Source organism: Ambystoma mexicanum, chromosome 6p (assembly GCF_040938575.1).
Source record: "Ambystoma mexicanum isolate Mex_15411 chromosome 6p, UKY_AmexF1_1, whole genome shotgun sequence".
NCBI classification, from domain to species: domain Eukaryota; kingdom Metazoa; phylum Chordata; class Amphibia; order Caudata; family Ambystomatidae; genus Ambystoma; species Ambystoma mexicanum.
This window is the reverse complement of record NC_090935.1, coordinates 1,356,275,883-1,356,299,011: the sequence shown is the minus strand read 5'-3', so window position 1 is coordinate 1,356,299,011 and position 23,129 is coordinate 1,356,275,883. Positions and strand designations below refer to the sequence as shown.

Sequence of the window (23,129 nt, the reverse complement as noted above, 5' to 3'; positions counted from 1 at the left end):
TTGCTCAGGATCCTGTATCGGGTAGCTTACGTCCAAATCTGCGCTCATTTTAACAAACATCCCATTCTCAATAAACATCAATCAGGGTTTAGGCAGGGATTTGGGACTGAAACTTCTCTGCTTCAGCTAGAACTGAAGTCCAGATTATTAGATCGTATGGACAACGGAAAATCGTCCCTTCTGATGCTGTTGGATTCGACATGGTTGATCACTCCATCTTGATCACCAGGTTGAAGGACGTGGCTCATTTCTTGAGTGAAGCAGCCCAATGGATTTCCTCATTTTTGAGTAATCGGGAATGTAGAGTCTACTGTGATGACACAGAAGCTCCTCCCGCGATTTTGGAATGTGGCGTCCCCCAGGGGGCTTGCATTTCACCATGCCTATATAACATCTTTGCAGTACCTTTTTTTGATCTTTTAGAGTAAAATGCGGTAGCGTTCACGAACTATGCTTATGACACCCAGTGTGTCATCCCATTCACAGGTACTTATGACAAAGACGAATTTCATCTTAATAAAGTGTAGACCCTTATTGAGAGATGGATGGTGCAGAATGACCTTGCTCTGAATAGAGACAAGACAGAGCATATGGTTGTTGGCACTCCCAACATGGTAAGGAAACTGGGACCTGCGATGGGAGCTTGTGCATAGAGGACATCAGAATTGCCTCTCAAAAGAAGGTTAAGACGCTGGGTGTCGTCCTTGACCAACATCTAAACATGAAAGCTTATGTTGGTAGCCTGGTTTTGTCCTCAGTTTATTACATCAAGCTTTTGGCCCTTCTCCAACCTTTCATTACACAATCCAATGCCGAGACCATTGCAAGGGTCATAGTCTGTGCCAAAATCAACTATTGTAGCAGTTTGTTGGATGGCATCAATAAAGTGGACTGTAACCGGTTACAGGTGATACAGAATAGTGCAGTGCGAGTGGTTACGAGAATCGCTTGGAAAGACGATGTCTCTGAGGCCAGACATGGTCTGCACTGGCTCCCAGTTGAGTCGAGGTTACTATATCGCTTTTTGTTAATTACACACAAATGTCAACTGGGCAAAATGCCCTCCTATCTACAGGATCTGCTTGAAGAGAAAACACAAATGAGATACCTTAGATCTAGTAACACCGACCAGCTGGCCCCTCCCAGATGTAACACCATCAAAGCCACAAAGGGAGCATTTCAGAACACAGCCCCAAGAGCACGGAATGGTCTTCCTCCTGATCTCAGGAGATTGAAGTCTACTAAACTCTTCAGGAAGAAACAAAAAACTATTTTATTTGCCTGACTTGCTCTCTTCTCTTGATCCCTTTTCAGACTAGCCCGAGCTTCATGATCCTTATTTGTTGTCAGTCTTTTTTTGTTGTCTTTGCGCCCTTAAGCCTACGGGTCCATGGTTTGAGCGGTATAAAACCTTAAAGTAAAGCAAATTGAGCGGTTTCAGGCTTTTGGCCAGCAGGTGGACATATTACTTATTTTTTAGCCCCTTATTGCCGTTTGTTGTGTTTTGATAGGTATCACATGCCAATGTGCAGGTACTTGCAGAAGGAGGAGGGGACATACTTTATAATGGAGACATGGGTTTTTTAGCAGTTAATTATCATGAGACCGCCAACCAGCAGGGAGCTGAAACACTTGAACTTGCCTGAAAAGGACACTCGGTTTTTCAGCTCCCTGCTCGCTGGCCATCTTGTGATTAGTTCTTCTTTGTAACCAAGGGGATAAGGAAGAGAAAAAAGGAAGGTACCACAGAGAGCCGAGATGGCGCCTGTTAGGAGGCCGCCCAAGCCTTCTGCAGATACATTGCCTGAGGCAGGTAACGGGACACGCAAGACGCCCAAAGAATGGAGTCCCACACAGTGCTGCCGGCTTCAACTCCATAACTTTATTCACTGGTGGGCTACCTGCCCGCAACGTCACTTCCCCATCGAACACCCCCTCCCTAGCCCGGCCTCACATAAGGAGGCTGATAGTGCACACAACACGACACCTCCCCCTTTCTCAAACAGAAACATAACATACTATAACCCATCTCTTCAATACGTCTTACAGGTTAAAACTTGGCCCGTACATGCCACCCTTCTCATGGCAGGACCGGCCTTCATCCTGGTGGGCTGGACTCAGTGTTCCTCCAGTCTTCGTCGGACGTATCCCCGTCCCCTTCGTAGGAGCCATCCGGATCCTCAGCAGGCCACTGGATTGGGGAAACATTACTCTCTATGTCCCTTTCCTCACACGCTCTGAAGTGGAAAACTTTGTGTGTAATTGATCTTCCCTCAGTGACGGTGGCTGTAGCCATGGTGCCAGTCTTCTGCATAATTGTGAGAGTTCCTGGGGTGAACCTGTGGTGTTCCTTCCTGCATTGGAACTGTTGCACCACCACCATGTCTCCTATGGTGAGAGGTCCGTCTCTGGCACCCCTCCTGGCACGAGCCGCCTCTTTTATTTTCCTCTTCTTTATCGTGTCCTTCTCCCACAGTCTCTGGTCCAAGAGAGTCGGACTTTCCACCTCAGGCCCCTCGTGTAATGCAGGTCCTCACCTACCTGCCAAATATGAGGTCTGCTGGGCATTCACCCGTGGTGCTGTGCGGCGTATGGCGATAGTCTCTCAGTAGCTGGTAGAGGGTCTGCTCAAAAGGTTTCTTCGAAACATGGGCCGCTTGTAGTGCCCTCTTGAGGTTCCCCATAAAGCGCACAACCACGCCGTTGACCTGGGGCCAGAAAGGTGTGTCCTTTCGATAAATGAACCCCATGTATTGTACGCAGTTCGCAAAGTCCATATTGGTGAATGGGAGCCCATGTCAGCCTTGATGGTTTTAGGAATGCCATAGGCCGTGAGTATGCTGTGCAGTGCCGGTCTGACTGCCGTGGCAGCCGTGGACGGGCCAAGCCGGACCTCCGGAAACCTTGAATATTCATCGCGCCTAGGACCCGTCCCTGAAAGAGCCGAAGAAGTTGATCGCCAGATCTTCCCAAACGCCTCCCGGTAAGGGGGACAGTTGTAGCAAATGGGGCCGGGGGCAGGGACCACCACGCAGCAGATGGAGCACTTCTTAAGCATGTCCTCAAACATGCAATCCAGGCATGGGAAACATATCTTCTGGCGAAGCAATTTCTTTGTCGGACCACTCCCCTGTGACCCTTGTGCCAGATCTACAATCTGCTGGCGTAGGGGCTTGGGCAGCACTATCTTGCAGCCCTTCATTACAATAAGGTCCTCTGTGACAGTGAGCTCATCCTGCACAAGTGTCAATGCACTGACATCACTCTGAGAGGTGGAGTCAAGATGCTGAGCTGTGTCTCTTGCATGATTCATCTTGCCCTGCGTGATGCAGTGTGCAATAACAGCCAGCAGCTTGTCGGCCATAGATTCTTGCTGGTAAACTTGACACGCGACCAGGAATGGCTTCATCTGATGAATAACATAGTGGAGGTAGGCCTCTGCTATGGAGTGGTCAGGCTTGGCAGGCCCCACGGTGTGGCGGGACAGATAGTCAGCAGGGTTCTTGTCCTTTCAGCAGCCGATGACAGATTGTAAATGTGTAGTCTTGGAGACGGAGCCCCCATCTCGCTATGCAAGGGGACATCCTGGCTTTAGGGTTTCCATGGATGGTGAACAGTGCTTGGTGGTCCGTGATGATTGTCAATGGCTCACCAAACAAGAACTGGTGAAACTACTCACAGGCCCAGACCACCACCGGACTCTGCTTGCAAGTACTTCTGCTCCATAGACGACAGACTGCGGCTGGCATAGGACACAACTCTTTTGATGTGTGGCCTCTTCTCATCAAACTGCATCAGAATGGTGCTGAGGCCCACCAGGCTGGCATCCACTGTTACCTCAGTCTCCTTGTACAAGCTAAAGTAGGCCATGTACGTGGCGGATGCAATGTTCACTCGTATCACCTCAAAGCTTGCTTCACAGTGAAGCGTCCAGAGAAATTCCAGTTTGTCCTTTGTGAGTTCCCAGAGTGGGGTGCTCACTGTTGCATAGTTTTCTAAATATTGTGAACAATAACTGGTGTGGCAGAGAAATGACCTCAAGTCGGATACATTTGTGGGACATGGCTTCATTTTGTCTGCACATGTCTATGCAAAGACGGATGGAGCCTTCCGCTGACTTTTCGGAACAGGTACTATCAGTGAATCCCAAGGGGTAGGGCCCACTGCCGGCTGAATTATGTTTAGTTCAAGCAGGTGTCTGATTTCTACCACTTGCTTCTGACTATTAATCGGAATGCCCCAATAGTGTTAAGCGACAGATTTGACCGTGGGACCAATGTGTAGATGAATTTTGCAGTTGCATAGATTTCCCAGGACTTTGAAGAGGTTTGGGAACGATTTCACAACGTCACCCCTGGGGGCCATGTACTTATGGGCCATTATATGGTAACGAATGCAGACAAGGCCCACGTCGACAGTAGTCTGAAAGCTCACGATGCAATCACTGTTGGCTTCCGTGCACAGTACATGCAGCTGTATTTGGGGCGTATGTGACTAGTGTGCGCAGATTGTCATGAGCATACCTTTGCTGGGTAGCAGTGTATTGGAGCCACAGGGATAGATGTCTACCAAGGACGGTTTTAGCTTTGGTGGGTGCGGCATTAGGTTGTAGGCATCTTTGCTCATCATCTTCACAGTCGCGCTGGTGTCGATGAGGAATTCTGTTGGCATGTCATTTACCTGTAGGACGAGTGTGGGACTGTGTTCATTGGTGACGTCATTGCCGAGGGCCCACACATAACCTTTCTTCCGCTGATCATCTGGCGAGGAAGAGGAATCACTCCCTGACTGAGATCTCACCTCCACATATCTTATGTTGCGCCTCGTCATGTAGGATCCCTTTCTGTCTGGAGATTTGTATGGCATTTGAGTTTGGTACTTGTCACTCTCACCTTCTGCTGGACGATATTTCCTATGTTCCCGGCACAAATTGCTCTCTTCAGTTCTTCAGTGCGGTATTTGGGGTAGAGCCTCCTGCTTCGTGGTGATGCCCCCTGGAGTGCAGAAGTGGGGGCATTGCAACACACTGCTCTATAATGGTGCTCACCCCCACAGGCCACACATTTCTGTCCTAGGGCAAGGCAGGTGCCCTCGGGAGAAACTCATCCCCACACTGGAAACAGGACTTGTTGGTGTGTTTAGCGTGATCTTGAGGCGGCGGCGACAGCTTCTTGACGGACTCCTGGTATCAGGGTGATGACGATACCTTTAATCTGCCCCGTCCACTACTTGAAACGAGATGGCAGAGTCTGTCCACGCCATGGGCAGAATTCCATCCAGGGACTGTTGCTTCTGCAATAGCTTTTTTCTGAATCCGGGGCCTCACACCCGGCAAACACTTGAGATCGCATAGCCTCTTCATTCAAGTAGCGATGAAAAGCACAGTGTTTTATGTGGATGCAAAGGTGCATCACAAGGTTATCCAGTGGCTCACCTCTCTCTTGCATCGTGGTGTGGAATATCGGTCTCTCATAATTCATGTTGGTGTGTGGAGCAAAATACATAGCTAGTGCTTCCTGAGTGTGGCCTTTTCCTCATCCACCAGTTTATAAAGGATGTTTCGGAGTGGCACTCCCACTGCCAACGTCAAAATGTTCTTCTTCCTCTCATCATCCATGAGTCCCATGGCACCAATGTACACCATGAAATCCATAGCCCAGCGGATCCACCGTGGTCCCAAATTGCTGGTGTCTGTCACATCGAACGATGTGGGCAATTGCTGCAGCAAAACCTCACCTTTCGCCATCTGGAAGGTGTCAGACGGCATGCGGACATTGTCATCGGGATATCCTTCTCTGACATGATCACTGAGATGTCTACTGACACTGCTACCTCTGTCGGTGCCTACACACCTGACGTGGATCTTTCTCCAGACTCTGCACCACCCACAGGGATCTTATCTGTGGGAATGCTTCTGTTGGGGTGGTCTGACCCTCACCCTCTGCCTCTTTTGTGGTCTTCCTTGCGGTGCTGGGTGTGATTGCTTGTGACCCTGGGGGTGAGAGAGCTCTTCCCTCCTTCTCACCTGCTAGTGGGGAATGTGGGCTGATCCACGTGACTTATTGCTGTCCTCTGGTGGCTGCAGGCAGGCTGCACAGGTTGTTGTGTGCACAGTCGCTCCTGCTGCAGCTCCTGTACACCATGCTCCTGCTGCTGGGGCACACTGTCACGTGATTTGTGACATCTCACTGGGGGCTCTAATCCACATTAGTACCAGGCGAGGGTCAACTAGAATGCAACATGCATTCCAATTGGCCGGGGCATTATACTGCCGGGAATCCCTTGCTTGCTGTACGTGCCTTTGGTTCCCTGCGGGTGGCATGGCGACCCCTTAGCCAATGAGGAGGCTCGAAACGGGGCAATCCCTGCTCCGAGCCTCCCCATGGCTGGAAGCTGCCTACGTCCCCCACCGGGGACTCAAGTAATTTTTTTTTTCCTCCACCCCCTTCCCCTGCAAACTATCCACTCCCCTCCCTCCCAACCCCACTTACCTTCTTTTTTCTTCTTTTCTTGGGAGCGGACGCGCTGGGAACAGAGTGTTCCCAGCGCGTCAGATTGGTCGATCATAGAGGGGCACAACAGTGAGTGGCATGGGAAGGCATAGTGACGGAAGATGAGGGGAGGGGCCTTATAGAAAGGAGTTTCACAGCCAAGATGGAAAACCTAACCGAAAAATAGTTCAAAGCGTATCCCCAACAGCAAATCTGAAATCTAGAAACAAGGCCCACGACGAGAAGACTTTGCAATGTAGTAACGCCGGTGCACTTACAACGGGCATAACGCATTAAGCACGATTGAAGCCAGAGTGCATCACAGTGCTTGGAATCAAGCATTCCAAATGATGGGAGGTGGGAAGTGCCTCTACTTTTTCGCTGCCTCGAAAAAATGCCTCTTGAAAAAGAGAATTGGCGAGGATTAGGCCATATTTGTTTCTCAATGTTGCCACGGCTAAATGCAAGTGCATCTCAGAAAGGTGAAAGTCAGTAACTGGACAGTAACAGCCAACCCCAGGTGGAACTCTCCTCCACTCCTTATTGGATCCACATCCCAAATCGCGGCTCAGGCGCACACATCAGCGAGCTACGCACTTGCCTTGGACATGGTGCCACATACTTGCCAACATTCGTTGCCCAAAAAGCTGTAGGATTCTTTTTTTTTTTAAGTTAATAGATTTTTATTGAAAGTTAAAAATAATTAAGTAGACATAACAGCAAGTGGCATGAAAAGTGAGGTACAACATAGTTATTATAATTGATGATGCCTTAAAGCTGTAGGATTCTTGAATGTTCAAAAATAGTAATTTGCTTAATAATGACATCAAGGAACTTAAATCACATGACCTCAAACCTGATGATATCACAGGAAATATCAGCCAGCATGCGGACTCCTGGCAAGGATGACACATTCCTAAGAGACATACTAGTCCATCAACTCAGAACCATTAAAGTGGGTTGCATTAACGCATATAAAAACAACAGGAAGAAACGAAGATCCAACATCAAACCACAATACAATCATTTGTTTACGCACGACATAACGGCACCATCTAGCCTTTCTAGCCTTAACGCATGTATCCACTCATTAGTAATAGGTGTGATATTGATATTCAGGTATAAGGCACTACTAAAGGCTAAATCACCCGCAAGCATGTGTTACCTTCATTCATGCATTCAAATAGATGACTGGCAAATGACCTCACCTGTAGTTACATTTTCCAGGTAGCCGTAGAGAGGGCCCTGCAAAATCCTGAAAACAATTGCACTGTCCTCAGTATCCGGGTCGGATGCCTTCAGGTCCTTGGCTGTAATGTAGATGCCATAGCGACCATTTTTCAGGAGCTCCACATTTGATGGACACCGGAAGTGAACAATCCGTGGAGCGCTTTTGCCAACATGGTCAACCTACATTTGAAATACATAATAAGAGAGTCCTTTAGGGGAGCCAGATGTGTGAACACCAACGGTCAGGTTATCTGATGAATTTGGGAGACTGTTTGGGACTAGAACATACTCAGGATATTTGGGGGCTAAGTATTAGTGAGAAAACAACACAATTATTTCAGAGCCCCCAATTAATGATGCAGAGCCTGGTTCCACTCACCTTTCCTGCATATAGAACCTGCCCATTTGTGGTCTAGTGAGTGAGATGGAGGGAGTTTAATCTCCTTTCTCCTGGTAGTGTTTCAACAAACCCACAAGAGCACTGAAAACACAAGCTTCGCTGAATCCCTGAACCCCTCAGCCAAAGAGTTACTGACATCCTACTCTGAGGTGTCAGGATTTTGTACTATTGCTTTCTGTTGAGATGGATTTCTAGAATCTGGCCTGTGGACAGATTTTAGGAGGCCACGGCAGTTATAGTGAACAGGGGATCCCTGAGAGGTTAGCCAAACTCCAATCAAAGTAAATGTGGCAAACCGTCAAGGCTATTCCCAGGAGAGTGTGACTGGGGACAGGGGTCCACAATGTATTCCACACAGTGAAGCACACAATACATCAATTTAGACAGGAATGTATACAAATTCAAATATTTATTCTAGGCATTAAACACACAACAAAAATGAAACAAGCAGGTGATAATATTTCACAATGCTCAATAATACACATATATACATTCACCATAGGTTCTTAAAATACATTCAATAATTTAAATCAGCAAAGGAGGTAAGTAAATTGATGCAGTAAAGATGAAACCAAGTCACAAGGCATTTTCCATAACTTCAGCAGTCAAATCCCTAAGATGAATGGGGCCTTGTGCCCAAAAGTCACGGGAGCCACAATGCTGTGCCCCAGAATGTATCTGTAGCAGGTAAGTGACTTGTGTCATTGATTGTTCAAAAGAAGAGATGAAACAAAGTTACTTACTAGGTAAGTACAATGTGTTCTTATCTTTCAGACAGTACTGCCCAGGTTCAATGACCAAAAGTAAGTCGAATGGAATGGCAGGATACAAAGAGACTTGTTCTCAATGTTATCCTATTGAGGACGGGGAGACATATGCTTTGCATTTACTTACCCCCTGACTCTGATTTTCCAGAATGACTTGGGTCGACTAGGGGTTGCTGGAGGTTCGATTTTCCACTATTGTTTCCGGTGAGAGGTGCCCAGGAGCTTCGGGTGCAAGGATTCTTCTGGTCAGGTCCAGGAGCAGAGTACAAATCTTGACGATGGAGTAATGCAAGATTCGCCAATGAAGCCCTCTTCATGACACTTCACAGGATGGGGGAAGGTGAGTTCCAGTGACAGCCGCTGCACACTGACGACAGCAGTCGTCCTAACAGTCACGGTTGTAGAAGTCCTTCCAGAACAGGATCCCTTGCGGCTGGAATGCTGAAATTCAGCAGGAAAGCAACCTGTACCACAAGCTGGCGAACACAAAAGCTCTGGGTGCAAACACGGAATAGTGTTGGTTCTGTGTCTGAAAGGTAAGAAGTGCGGGAAGAGAGAGTAGCCTTTGCTGTGCTCCACTTAACTTCGTGGTCTTGTGCGTCTTTCCCCTAGCTGCCAGACTCTACATGCGCTGTCCGCCTCGCAATCATAGGTTCCACTTCCTCCAGGTCTTGTGCGTCTTTCCCCTAACCTCCTGTTTCCACGTGCGCTGTCCGCCTCGCAATCCTAGGTTCCACTTCCTCCCAGCCTTGCACATCTTTCCCCTTTCTGTCCGGCTCCACGTGCGCTGTCCCCCTCGCATCTTAGGCTCCTCTTCTCCTGACCTTGCGTGTCATTCCCCTCTCCGCCCGATTCCACGTGCGCAGTTCCCCCTGCATTCTTAGGCTCCCCTCCTCCAGCGTTAACTTTACTTGTGGTCATTCTCTTCTTACTTCTCTAGGTCCCCCCAGTGGTTACTGTTTTTGTATATTTTGTATTGTATTGTGTGCATTCTCCTCTAACTTCTATTGTTCCCCCTGCCCCCCAGTTGTTACTATTGCTTGTGGCACTGTCTCCCTCTCTTTAGGTCCTCTCCCATCTAACGTTGATTCTGTTGCTACTGTACTCTGCATTGATTGTTCCAGGCCTCCCCTTGTGCCCCCCCACTTTGTATGTCACTAGTGTGTGACACCCCCCACCCTCTTGCTTGGACTGCCTCCTGATAATTTTTTTGGTTACAAAAAATGGCAAACTAAACAAGCTTTGGCAAAGTCAGTGTTGTCTCTTTTATAGCTATTAGATAGTGTGCCAACCAATGCCATGCATATGCTCAGCTACGCACACGATTCGCCAGCTGTCACCACTTTATGGACAGATACCACTGTTAAGGAAGTGACTGCAAAGGCCTATCTCCTTTCCACACAAAAAACAAAACTGTGGGCTTTATCACTACTTGCTTAATCATGTCAGCTTAGGTTTGTAAAGACTACATGTTAATGCATTGTAAGGTAAAGAGAGACATTTATTGCATTATTCATTCAGTTCAAATATGTGTTTTATATTATACCTTGATGTCACCAGTAGCCACTTCAGAATGTTGTTTTATATATAGGTGATTTATAAGGAGCCATATGGTATCAATCGTTAATTTCATAGCACATGGTGCTTGCTCTCTAGGTGTCATTTGTGCACAATAGCTTTAGTGGGGCTTTTCCATTGGAAATCAGGGAGCACTGTTGATCGCAATTAGGTGCAACTTGAATTTCTCTAACAAAGATTTCAAAGGGGAAATCTCCTCAGGCACACCACTATTCATCAGGTGGCTTTTACTGAAGACATATGATTTCAACTCATACCAGAGAGGACACCTCCACTGGGGGCACTGAGACAAGGGTGCCTTGTGCCAGAAGGGACAACATCACTGCAATGCTCGATGGTGTCAACTACATGACTACAATACATTCACCTCACACGGGACACCAGCTTTGCAAAATTGAAAGGTGACAATGGATGCAAGACTAAAACAGGTGCACCTCAATACAGGAGAGGGCATAAGTAAAAGTGCCCCACGAATACCTCAGCCAGAACATGACATGAACAATAAAATACTGAATAGCGACCATCATTGAAGGATTGAAACAAGCCTACATCACACAGGAATAGACACCAGCACTGCAACACTAAAAGCCGACTCACACCACAGGATTAAAACAAACACCTGAAATAGGACAAACCACCTGTATTAAAATTTTGAATTGCGTCCTTCAGTGCAAGAATGACACAAGCACACCTCACACATGACACTGACACAGAAGTACGGAAAGGTAGTTCTCAGTAAGACTGACACAAGCGCAACCTACATATAACAACTACTGCAAGGTGACCAGTGCAACATTACAAAAACAAGTACCATCAAATGAGAGAGAAATGCCACTACTGTAATAAATAATAGTGGTTATGCTTGTGGGTATGGTGTGAAAAAAGCACCTCAATCAGGACAGACCACCATCACTAAAATGCTGAACTATGTCTGTCATTGCAAGAGTGAGATAAGCGTGCCTGACACAGGAAACACATTTCTATTACCCTACAGTGAAGGTAACCTTTCGGTATTGAAAAGGTAGTGACTTGTCCAATGCTTGCTGCTTGACCGTCCAACGGTGAGTGTGCAGATACTGAAAGAGTCCCGTCATTGCAGATCCAAAGCAAGTTAGCCTAAATAAGGAAACATCCACCCTGACACCTTCAAAGAGATGTGTGCACATGTTGCTTCTTCTTTCCTTCTACTGCCTCACATGATGCCCCTTGCTCTAGGAAGACCTGTTAATAAACTGGGCCATTTAGAGATGAGAGGTAAGATTGGTAAACAGGGTTAGTTAAAAAAAAGTCGGCTCGGGAGACCACCAGGGGGCGCAGACGTGATGGTCGCCTAAACCACCGTCTCCCTCTTCAAGCCCGCAAAATGCCATATTCTTGGGCAGTGCAAGGAGAGCTGAAAGCAGGAAAATTAGAAGGAAAGTGAGATAAAGCGATTTGGCAACCACACAAGCGAAATCCAGAGGAAAGGATAGTGGGGAAAGGCAGATATTAGCCTTTTACCGGGAGCCCCCAAGCGTGAGAGAGGGCCCAGACTCGAGGAAGGAAAATGGCGGCCACCATCTGATCTACGCGCCGTGCATTTTAGAGGCGAGCTCGCGCCAGAAGAATGGGCCGAACAGCAGCGACCTGCGCCCAGGATATAGAAGACATCCCTGGCCTCCGGCGAAGCGCTACAGTGACGTGGACACCGTTGGCAGGGTGCATCTGCCGGCCAGTTCGCCGGCAGACATAAGGCGACCAGACAGGCAGTAGCCGGTGCGGGCGGCCCGGCGGGGGTAAGCAGCAGCCCCTTGCGGGTTATCCGCTCCCGCCCTCCACCGGAGCCCGTCCCTCAGCCCCCTTGTCGCCGAAACAGCACTGAGCTCCCTCCCAGGAGCGAGCCGCGAGCGGAGGCCCCTCCTCCCCCTTCACCTCAGCACACGCGGGAGCTCTCCCGCTCCACAGCTCCTGTCCTCGAGGCGGGTAAGCCCCTGCGGGCATCAAGACATGGCCATCCGACAACGGGGGAGGTGCTGCTGCCCCCCCCACCCCAGCAAGACTCCCGGCGCAGACAAGCCTGGCCTGAAACTCTCTCTACCCAGCCCTTCTCGCGAAAATTCTGGCCCTGCCACACACGGGGACAAGAGGCCCACAGCCCTCCAAGCGGCACCTCACGCACTTCTCCCCATTCCAGGCATCTCACTCCAGCAGCATTAGCTCTTCACCGCTGCTGGGAGGGGCAAACATTTTTTCAAGCAACAGGGGCACAACATGACCATACCCATGGTCCAGGACTTGCAGTAAGCACTGGGAACAGTCCAACGGGCTGGTTTCTGGACTGGTAGCACAGTGCAGCCCCCACACCACGGGACCCTTTGAGCGAGTAGCACTGCGGAGGCCCACTACCTCCAACAGAGCCTCGTGGCTGACCCTAGAACCATCAACGGTCCTCCATAAACGAAACACCCGACACAACGCCAAGAAAACTGCGCAGCAGTGAACTAGACTCACCTGAGAGGTGTCTGGGGGGGAGGCGAGGGGAGTAGGAGCGTACCAAGGCGGACCCACCCGTAGGAGGCTACGAAGTTTGGTATAGTTAACCACTGAGCCGCGGAAGGCACTAACCGAAGAATTGAGCACAGCAATACGAACAAGGGGGAGAGTCCCCCTTGGCCCAGCCGTCCCTTCCTACAGCTACAGATGCCCAGGGGCTCCGCTGGTGATAAGGCTGGATCCACAAACCCTAGCGACCCTGAGGAGGTTTAGACGCACTGACACAATCATGGAAGCAGAAGAAGCCCAAAGTACTTCGGATATCCCTGGCAACGACTGCGACAGTGCGACTAAGTCCGACATCCACCTGCTGCTCGGAGAAATTAGATCAATGAAAAACAGCCTCACTACAACAGTATCTGACCTACAAACGAAAGTGGCCAAAGTGGAAGACCACTTGGAAGCGGTTGAGACAACCAACAATCAGGAGATATCATGACTGCGCAATATGAAGCCAGGCTCTTGGACCTCGAGCAGAAGGAACGAGACATGGAATCAAAGGTAGACGACCTCAAAAATCGGGTGTGACGCTCCAACATCCGCATAATCGGACTGGAGGAGGAGCGAGGTGAGACCCCGTCAAGCCTGGAGAGCATAGTAAAGTCGCTAATTCTGTCTCTCTATGATCAAACAAACTCCCCGAAGCTCGAGTTCGACAGAGTGCACAGGGTGGGTGGCTCAACGAAAGGCCCTCGCTCGGTCCTGGTTAAATGTCATTACTACACGACAACAATAATGAAATATAAACGATTGAGTACTCCTTGAACTGCCTACATTGTACCTCCTCAGTGCGCTATGTTATTGTGCTCCAACTCCTGCTGAAATGGCTATAGCAATGCCCCGCTGATGTTTTTGATAGTTGTTTGTGCGGGTTGTGACCCACGGGTTGGGTTAAGTTCTTAGGGCTCACTATACCTTAGTCCACACTTGTGGACGTTTTGCCTCTTCCTTGCACGATGGTTAAGGTTATAATTAGGGCTTGAAGAGGGGTCCTCTTAAGGTGGCCCTTTTTGAACGAGGGCGTCTCTTTTTTTCTTTTTCTTTTTTCCTTTTCCCAGTGAAAATGCACTTAGCAGCATTTCACACAAGGGTAGGGGTAGGGGAGGGGTCCACTTATCCATTCCGGGCACCAAGTTCTCGGCATATAAAGATTCTATACATACACCCAATGAAACATGGCAATTGTTTTTTAACCTTATCACAGGACAAAGGGGTCAGGCAAGCGATGGGACAGAGAACGCTACCTTCACTTCAGCATATGGCTAGCTCTGAAGGCATAGGGCCTCATTACATGGTAGGCGGTAAACCATGGTGCTATTAGCGCCATGGTTCATGCCGGTAATTTACCAGTACCGCCTTGGAGGAAAGGGGAATTACCGCCCCATTCCAAGGTTGGCGGGGCGGTAATTCCCCCTTCCGCCATTTCCCTTCCCCATTCCCAATTTTGCCCCATAGGGGTCTATGGGAATGGGGAAGGCGCTAATTACGGTACCGCAAATTGCGGTACCGTAATTAGCTCCACTGGTCCCTTTGCGGGTTGGTTTTTAACGCCTACAAAAAGCAGGCCTTAAATTCCCCAACCCTAAAAGGGACCTCGTAGTAAGGCGGTAAGGATTTACCGGTACCGGTAAAATACTGGTACCGGTAAACCCTTACCGCCTACCGTGTAATTAGGCTTTGGCTCCCTCAATGTCAAGGGCTTGAACTCCCCGCAAAAGAGGTCAATGTTAGCGAGACAGTTTGTACAATCCAAACTAGATGTCCTCTTCATACAGGAGTCAAAATATATTAATGGCGAAGAGAGAAGGATCTTTGGGAAAGACATAGGGGACGCAATCTGGGCATCCGGCCCGCAGAACAAGGGTGGTGTGGGTATTCTATTACGTAAATCCTTGGGAATGCAGATAAACCATATACATAGGGACACGCACGGGAGATATGTTGCACTCAAAGGTATACTAAGAATGCGTCCCATTACATTGTGTGCTGCCTATGCCGCCAACCAAGGGCAGTCGAGCTTCATCGAACCCCTGTTTGATTTCTTTGAAAAATGGAGGGAGGGCACACTGATTTGCGGAGGAGATTTTAATGTGGTCATAGACCGTGAATGCGATTGGCACTCTGCACGACAAAACTCCTTACCCCCAAGCACACTCCAAGGCGACAGATTCTCGAGTCAGCTAAGGGAACACCACTTGATAGACACCTGGTGCATAACTCACCCGGGAGAAAAATCTTTTACCTTTTTTTCACCACAACATCACTCTTTCTCCAGAATTGACTATCTGCTGCTAGGAGCTGAAAATGAGAGCGATATCCTGGGAAAAACCATCCAAATAGTGGCTTGGTCAGACCACGACCTATGCATCTTAGAATAAGACCTGGGCCCACTCCCCACCCCGGACTGCCAGTGGTGGTGTAATGACCTGCTATGCAGGGACCCAATTTTTAAGGAGACCCTTTCCGAGGCCATCACAGAATATTTTGAAATTAATGACACAGATGGTATGCCACTGAACACAGTCTGGGAAGGGGGGAAGGCTACTATAAGGGGCATCCTTATATCAGAAGGAGCAGCCAAGAAAAGGCTCCGGTTGCTCAAAGCGAGGGAACTGAAAGGTGACATTACTCGCCTGGAACACACCCTTAGGGAGCACCCCGTAAGCGACAACGACACCATAATGAAAATTAGGAAGATGAGAGAAGAACTAAAAGACATATGGAATGGCAAGGTCCTCACTCAACTTAAATACCTCAAACAGAAGTTCTTCGAAAAAGGAGACAAAGCGCACACCATGCTAGCAAATAGACTCTGTAAACAGAGGGCAGATAGAGCAGTCTACGAAGTTAAAGACGAACTAGGCGTCCCACTCACAAATCCCCAAGACATAGTAAATCGCTTCTCCGACTACTACTCGGAACTATATACAGCCGAGACCAGTGGCACCCACCTTAATACTGAGGAATACCTAGCCGGCCTGCCACGTCCGCCTATCGCTTCAGAACACCTAGATATGCTCAATGCCCCGATCACTGCAATAGAGGTGCAGGGAGCAATCTCAGCTCTCAAGGCAGGCTCAGCTCCGGGGCAGGATGGATTTACGCTAGCCTTTTACAAAAGAAATTCCAACACACTCGCCCCATTCCTCGCCAAATTATTCACTTCTATCTTAGAATCTGGACAAGCTCCCGACTCCTTCACCAAATCCATCCTTATTGTAATCCCCAAAGAAGGTAAAGACTCCACAGAATGTGCATCATACCGGCCAATCTCCCTAATAAACGTGGATGCTAAAATCTACTCCAGCATATTAGCTACCAGCCTCGCTCAGGTTCTCCCGCGACAAGTCCACACTGACCAAGTGGGGTATGTAAGAGGCCGGCAAGGGGCAGACAACGTTAGAAAAACCCTAGACCTAATAGCAACACTCCGAGAAGCGGGGGAAGACCCCCTCTTATTGTCAGTAGACGCCGAGAAGGCTTTTGATCGGGTAGAGTGGCCTTTCTTGAGGGCTGTCCTGAAGTGGGTGGGGTTGGGAGCTGCATGGATACAGGGGGCAGAAGCATTATACCAGTCTTCCCAAGCTAAGGTTTCAATTAATGGTGTCTCGTTGCATTCCTTCAACCTTACTCGAGGTATGAGGCACGGCTGCCCACTCTGCCCTCTTATTTTTGCACTGGTTGTTGAACCCTTCGCCCAGGCCATTCGGTCCAACCCAAGGATTAGAGGGATCCCACGGGGGGGCAAGGAATATAAGCTGGCAATGTTCGCCAACGATATTCTCTTATACCTGACCGAGCCTTCTAATTCCATCCCCGCTTTTTTTCAGGAGCTGTCACGATACGGGGCCCTTTCGGGCTTCCGGGTTAACCTACAGAAAACCATAGCTGTCCCCTTAAAAGACAACACCGATCTGGCACTGCGCTTAAAGTCAAACTGGAACTTCAAGGTGCAAACTGACTCAGTCTGTTACTTAGGGGTTAATATAACAGCCTCCCTGCCTGACCTTTTTGAAGCCAACTAAACTCCACTGTGGGTAGCTATCCAAAACGACATCTCTAGATGGCGCAAACTTCCCATGTCATGGGTGGCGCGCTTCAATGCCATTAAAATGAATGTTCTCCCACGATTCTTATTTTTATTCCAATCTCTCCCTGTTCTGGTCCCGGAGTCCTTCCTAGCAGAGGTGAAGCGCATACTACTGAGATTTCTATGGGCCGAATAGAGAGCGAGGATCCCATACTCCACACTGATCCAACCCAAGGAAGAGGGAGGTATGAGTTTCCCAGACCTAGGGGAATATTACAGAGCAACACAGCTTTGAGTACTTCCGGATCACCTGTGGGAAAACCCCGAAAAACAGTGAGTGGCAATAGAAAACGATATTTCCGCTCCAGTCACCCTAGGAGAGTGGTTATGGGTCCCATTGTCAGCCATGACACAGAGGATTAAAAACCACCCCATTCTTAAGGTGTTGTGGTCTCTCTGGCGCCCATCCCGGGTCATGCAGGGTATCACAACTTGGCCCTCCCCCTGAGTTGCATTTGGTCTCCACCCATTCGATACTCGTTGAGCGCTATCCAGCAATCCCAGTCATGGTACGAGGCGGGCGTTAGCCGGGCGGGACAGTTGTGGAAGAATGAAGTGTTTACTACCAGAGAGGAATTGCAGGCTGACCTGCAGGGCGTGGATGTCTCCCCTTTGTCCTTTCTCTAGTTGAGAAGCGCCCTGCACGATGCTAGGTGGGGCAACTCCCTAAAGCGCTCCTTGACACCGTTTGAGTAAATCTTGAGTTCTCCCCAGGTGTCGAGAGGCCTCATATCGAAGATGTACAAATCACTAATTACAAGGGGTCACTGTCATCGCCCACCGTCAGAGGTGAAATGGGAAGCTGACTTAGCCATAGAAGCCCAAACGGAGTTATGGATGGGTATATATAGAGCGGTATGGTCGTCATCGGTTTCCATGCAATACAAGATGCACAATGTTCGACTACTGATGAGATGGCATTACACACCTCCAAAATGGGGAATCAAAAGCACAAGACTTGAGTTTAACATTGCTCTGCACTTCTTTCCTCTTTATATTTTCTATATAATTGTTTCATGAAAACATTACGAAAGAATACTGTGAATGTAACAAGTATTGAAAATGTCACGTGGTTAAAAATGTTAATAAAAACACATTTAAAAAATAAAATTAAAAAAAGTAGTCTCTAGAATGCAGCATTTTAACCCATTATTTAAAAAAAAAAAATCCCACGGGGAGAACCCCCCACCCCACAAACTCCCCTTAATTGGTTTTGGCTCCCTCACTACGCTCGGTCACAACGGCATATCTGAGGGAAATATTTAGGCCCCTCCACTTAAAAACCTTTTGGGGGGTCCCGGCCTGCCCACATTTTGCTCAGGGGGGGGGCCCAGGCCAAAAATGTTTGACGACTACTGCCTTAAACTACTCACTGTGGCTGTCCACCGCCTCCTGTCTTTTGGGAATGAGCCAGGCCTTCTGCTGCCATCTTATTGATTCATTGAAGCCACCTCCATCATCCTCAACCAAAAGGAGACGGTGTGGAGGGGTTTTGTGGAGGACTGGCCGGACTAAAAGGTCCATCTGCAGTTCACCATCCTCCCAAGTGCATTAAGAGGCATGCGGGCATGTGTGATATGTGTAATGAGCAAGGTAAAGTGAATTATCCATGTGTCTCAATCATTTCTGTGGTCAGCCAATGATTGACTGGTTCAGCAGTTCTGGCTGGAACTTCAACGCAGAAGTTCAACATAAATCCTACCAAGAAGGCTTTATCGGTAATCTGTGCAATTTGACATGCCCAAAATAAAAGCGTTTCATCTCCCTCAATGCAAAACATGACTCAGGTGCTAATCCTAGAACCAGGATGGATAACTTTCATTAGTACACCACTCACACTGCACTGTGCTGATCTAATGGAAGACCCGGAGGCAGATCTTCCATCCATCACAATGAACTGGGCTGGTCTACCCGGAACTGGAAGTTGCAGTTTTCAGCACCACCTTTTCCGCGGGTCGCTCTGCCAGTCCACTTGAAGACTGCGACAGGCCTATGCGCTTTGCAGCACTGCATCCCGCGCAACACATGAAACTGGTCTCCACGAAGAACTGGAAGCCGGACATGTAGTTCTGAACCTTTCTTATTCTGTGATGTTGCATATTGCACAAGCAAAGACTACTTCTCCTATGTTGCGTTGCACTAGTCCACTGGGAGGCCGCAATAAGCACGTTTTAACCTTCTTGATGCTAACATACTGGCTACTATGCAGTCAGAAACTACATCTCCCAAGATGCCACCCACTGAGCACCTGAGAATGATGAAGCTTGATCTTGCACTTCCAAAGGTTTGCAGAACTATGTTGAAGAAGAACCCAATCAATCATTAGATACAGGAGGAGAGGTCCTACCTCCTGAACTGTTCTGTCAAACTAAGATCTAAAATAAATAAATTAAAATGTTCATTGATAACTGCAACTAAGCTCTCTGTACTAAGCATTTCTGTTGGGCCGCATTCTTGTAACCCTGAATCAAGCCTGCTTACGCCTCCTCACAGCGCCGCGATGCCGCGGGCTGTAGTGCGCTCTACAAATACAAAAATAAATAAATTAAAATAAACCAGAGCTGATGCCCGGCCGCATAGTGATGTCAACTCTAGTGCATCAGTCCATGTTGCTCTTCAGTTCCTGGCCAGAGCACCTCTGGGATTGTGAGTGTTTTAGTCTTGTTTTTGTGAAACTGCTTGCACTAGTGACCCCCCTCGGAAACATGTGGTTGATATGTGTTCCCATCGGCAATCCTACTTTTCCTGGTGCACTAACCAACCCAGTTGCATTTTGCTGGCCCAGATATTGCACATCATGTTGCCATTCTCAACGCTCAGCATTTCCCCCTGGTTCCTTGTGACATGCTCACTGGTTATTGCTTCCGCCCCTGTAGTCTAGTAAAACCCCAAACTCTAAGCACCAGAAGACAGATTCAAAACCCAACTGGCTAAATTACTCGCACCTGGCAAGAGATAAGGCATTGCTGAAAAAGCTGATATTAGTGTGGGACCAGTGTTAGATTTGACTTGGGGGGTCGTGAGGGGCGTGGGAGCACAAGCTCTCAAGTTGCTCCATGTCAAATCTGAGTACATAGGGCCTGATTCAGGATTCATTAATTTTTAGCATGGTGCAAAGTGACTTTGCACTGCCAGCAAACACCCTGATTCACAGAGCAGTGCAAAGTGTATTTTTGCAGTGCAAAGTGCAACGTCAGTGCAAAGTCACTTTGCACTGCAAAAATAAACTTTGCACCGCTCTGTGAATCAGGGTGTTTGTTGGCAGTGCAAAGTCACTTTGCACCGCACTAAAAATTCCATGAATCAGGCCCCAAGTCTTTCCGTGTGTTTTGGGATTTGTAGTCCTGTATTTATAATGGGAACCATAAAACAATGAGTGCCAGAATGCACATAATACGGGCATGAAAAATCCACCCTGCCTGACATGGGACAAATTGGCAAAGTTCCAGCAAATCACAATGAACCATAACACACACTCTCTGTCCAATTTCTAAAGAGGTAAGCACCACTTGGAAATTGCACAACTTGGTATTTATGGTCAAAGCTCTCCTTTCAATGTGCCGCACCCTATGGTATATGTATTATTTAGATGGCAACCATACAAGACTTGGGGTTTTCTCTTTCTCCTGTTTTGATTTAGAATGTTCCTCGGTAGGTGTTGGCCCTCCATTCATCTCTGGAGCCCCACGTGAGATGGAACACAGCACCATATGCTTACATTAGCAGAACAGTATTTAGCTTATATTGTCTAAATACTGCACATGTGCAAATTATATTACCTAGTAATGTTAGCAAATACTGTCATAGTAATTACTCAAATGGCTTAGATATTTGACTCCTACTCACAACTGTAATCCCTCTCCAAGTTAACCTTTGACAATAACACAAACAACAGTGACCAGTACATTTATTTGTATTTCACACTGTGAAAAGCCATATTTTATTTCTGTAACGTTACAACAATTTAACACAAAGCCTAGCTATTTCTAGGTGGTGTGAGGGAAGATTTTTCTTTCGTTTGCGACCCCCAAGATTTCTGCTGTGGATTTGGTCTTGACTGATTCCTCTGGCTGGATGAGGTATTTAGCCTCACTCACCTGCTCAACCCATACCATTTGGGGTGCACTAAGAAGCCCCTTTGGTTACGAGTGTAGGGAGAACTTCACTTTTGAATGGTAGCAGAAGCCACTTCTCTTTAAGTGGAGTGCTGCAGAGACACATTGAGCCCCTTTTTCTTTCTCGAAGGTGACATTTTGTGTTACTTTTTACATGTGTCCAGAAAAGCCAGTGACAGATATCCAGCTTTTTACTGGTTTTCCGGGTTCTTGCTGTGCACCTCGGTTTTAACCACAGTAATGTCTTTTTGGGGCCTATACATGTAAAATGGCTGGGCCTCATGGCTTATTCAGGGAATGCATTTTTATATATTTATTTATTTATTTATTGCATTTGATTACACGCCCAAACCCTTAGGTATCACGGCGTACATACATCTTATTCATACATCTTAGGTTACATACAACATAGTCATTTTAAATAGTACAGGCATGGCAGTTACATGATACTTGGGCCATTACCGGTATTTTGCGATTCTTAGTCCGATGCAAACTTAATCTTACTTAATCTTGGCCCATTACAGCAGTTTTGAGAATCTTAGGCAGCAGCAGAGGTAGGAGGAGGGCAGGTGGGTTCCTCTGCAAAGAGAGCTACATGTAGGATTAGCAGTATATGGAGTGACAGGGCACGCTGTATTGCACTTGAGTAGCTAGTATTTGTTAAACAACAAGGTTTTTAGTTGTTTCTTAAACTTCAGGAAGGATCTTCAACTAATTCTAGCCAGTAGGCTGGGAAGTGTCTTGGTGCTACTAATTCTGGCAGACAATGGCTAGGGGCTCTGCAGACCACTCATTATTCCAGCAATGGTGATGCCATATTCCTGGGCAGATGTGGGGTTGCTGATGCCTAATATTGGACAGTCCCTGCCTGTTCGAATGGTCCAGGTCCTTCCTATTAGATTAATGCCCCCCTTACCTTCAATTTAGAATATGAGGAGAGGACTTCGGCCCATTTCACCAAGTCAATCATGGGATCCAAGTGCCTGAATCTGAAGGACCACCATAAGAACACTACAAGACCGTTACTGCATCTAGAATTGGCAAAGCCCATGACCGCTCCATGAAACTCTGCACTCTTATCGATTTGGGAGACCAGAACCGCAGGCCCTCCTCCCTTGAACTGTTGGGTCAAACCAGTCTGAGGTTCTGCTTCATCTCACTGTGGTCCTGGAGTTCAGAAGACTTGTGCTGCTGCATTTCATTTTGCTTGCATCGGCCAGGGGCTGGCATCAGAGATGTCTTTATGGGAGGGTAAAAGGGGCACTTGCCGCAGGCCCCCGCCTTGGAGGGGGCCCCAAGAAGGACCTTAATAAAAAGTCAGTTTCCCTAAGTCAACAAAATTAAGTATCACACATCAGGATTTTCTATGGTGTGCTGCTAAGGCTAAACCTATTTTCTGTCTGTTCTTGACAAGTACATTTTGTTCTGATCTTTTCATCCTGTAATGCTATGTTCACTGTGGTATATATGGTTTGTGTGGCACAAAACCTATAGCATTCTCAACTTTCTGTTGGGGTTTATATTGATCATGTGCAATAGCCAAAGTTGAAATACATATTGATACATTTGAGTGTCCCGATGGTTTAGAGGATAGCTCAGTGTGTTAAGCACTCATTCCAGAGATATGCGTTCACATCCAAGATAACAATACCACATTCCAGCCAGGCCGACTCAGCGTTTCCAATGTATGAAGTTGTTAAGCCTGCATGTATATGTACTTTGCTCTATAGCACTCCAGGTGTTTTATCATCTCCAATGTACCTGCACTAGATAGCGACTGCTATAGAAACTAACATAGTATCAGTATGGTGATGGTCTAGAAATTGGTTTGTTTAGCTGTAAAACTTAGGCAGGCACCTCTAATGATGATAATAAAGTGTTAGAGGTGTTTATGTATCCAAATTCCAGACTGTGGAACCAAAGCGT

The 23,129-nt window shown here is 47.7% G+C and overlaps 1 protein-coding gene across 1 annotated transcript in view; it reads right to left on the bottom strand.

Annotated features, from left to right (window-relative positions):
* The window catches only part of FREM1 (FRAS1 related extracellular matrix 1), a 1,195,879-nt gene that overhangs the window by 276,146 nt on the left and 896,604 nt on the right, over window positions 1–23,129 (bottom strand). Inside the window, exon 26 of the mRNA XM_069626057.1 lies at window positions 7,700–7,901. Within this exon, the coding sequence (XP_069482158.1) occupies window positions 7,700–7,901 (202 nt within the window). The remainder of the gene's footprint in view (window positions 1–7,699; window positions 7,902–23,129) is intronic.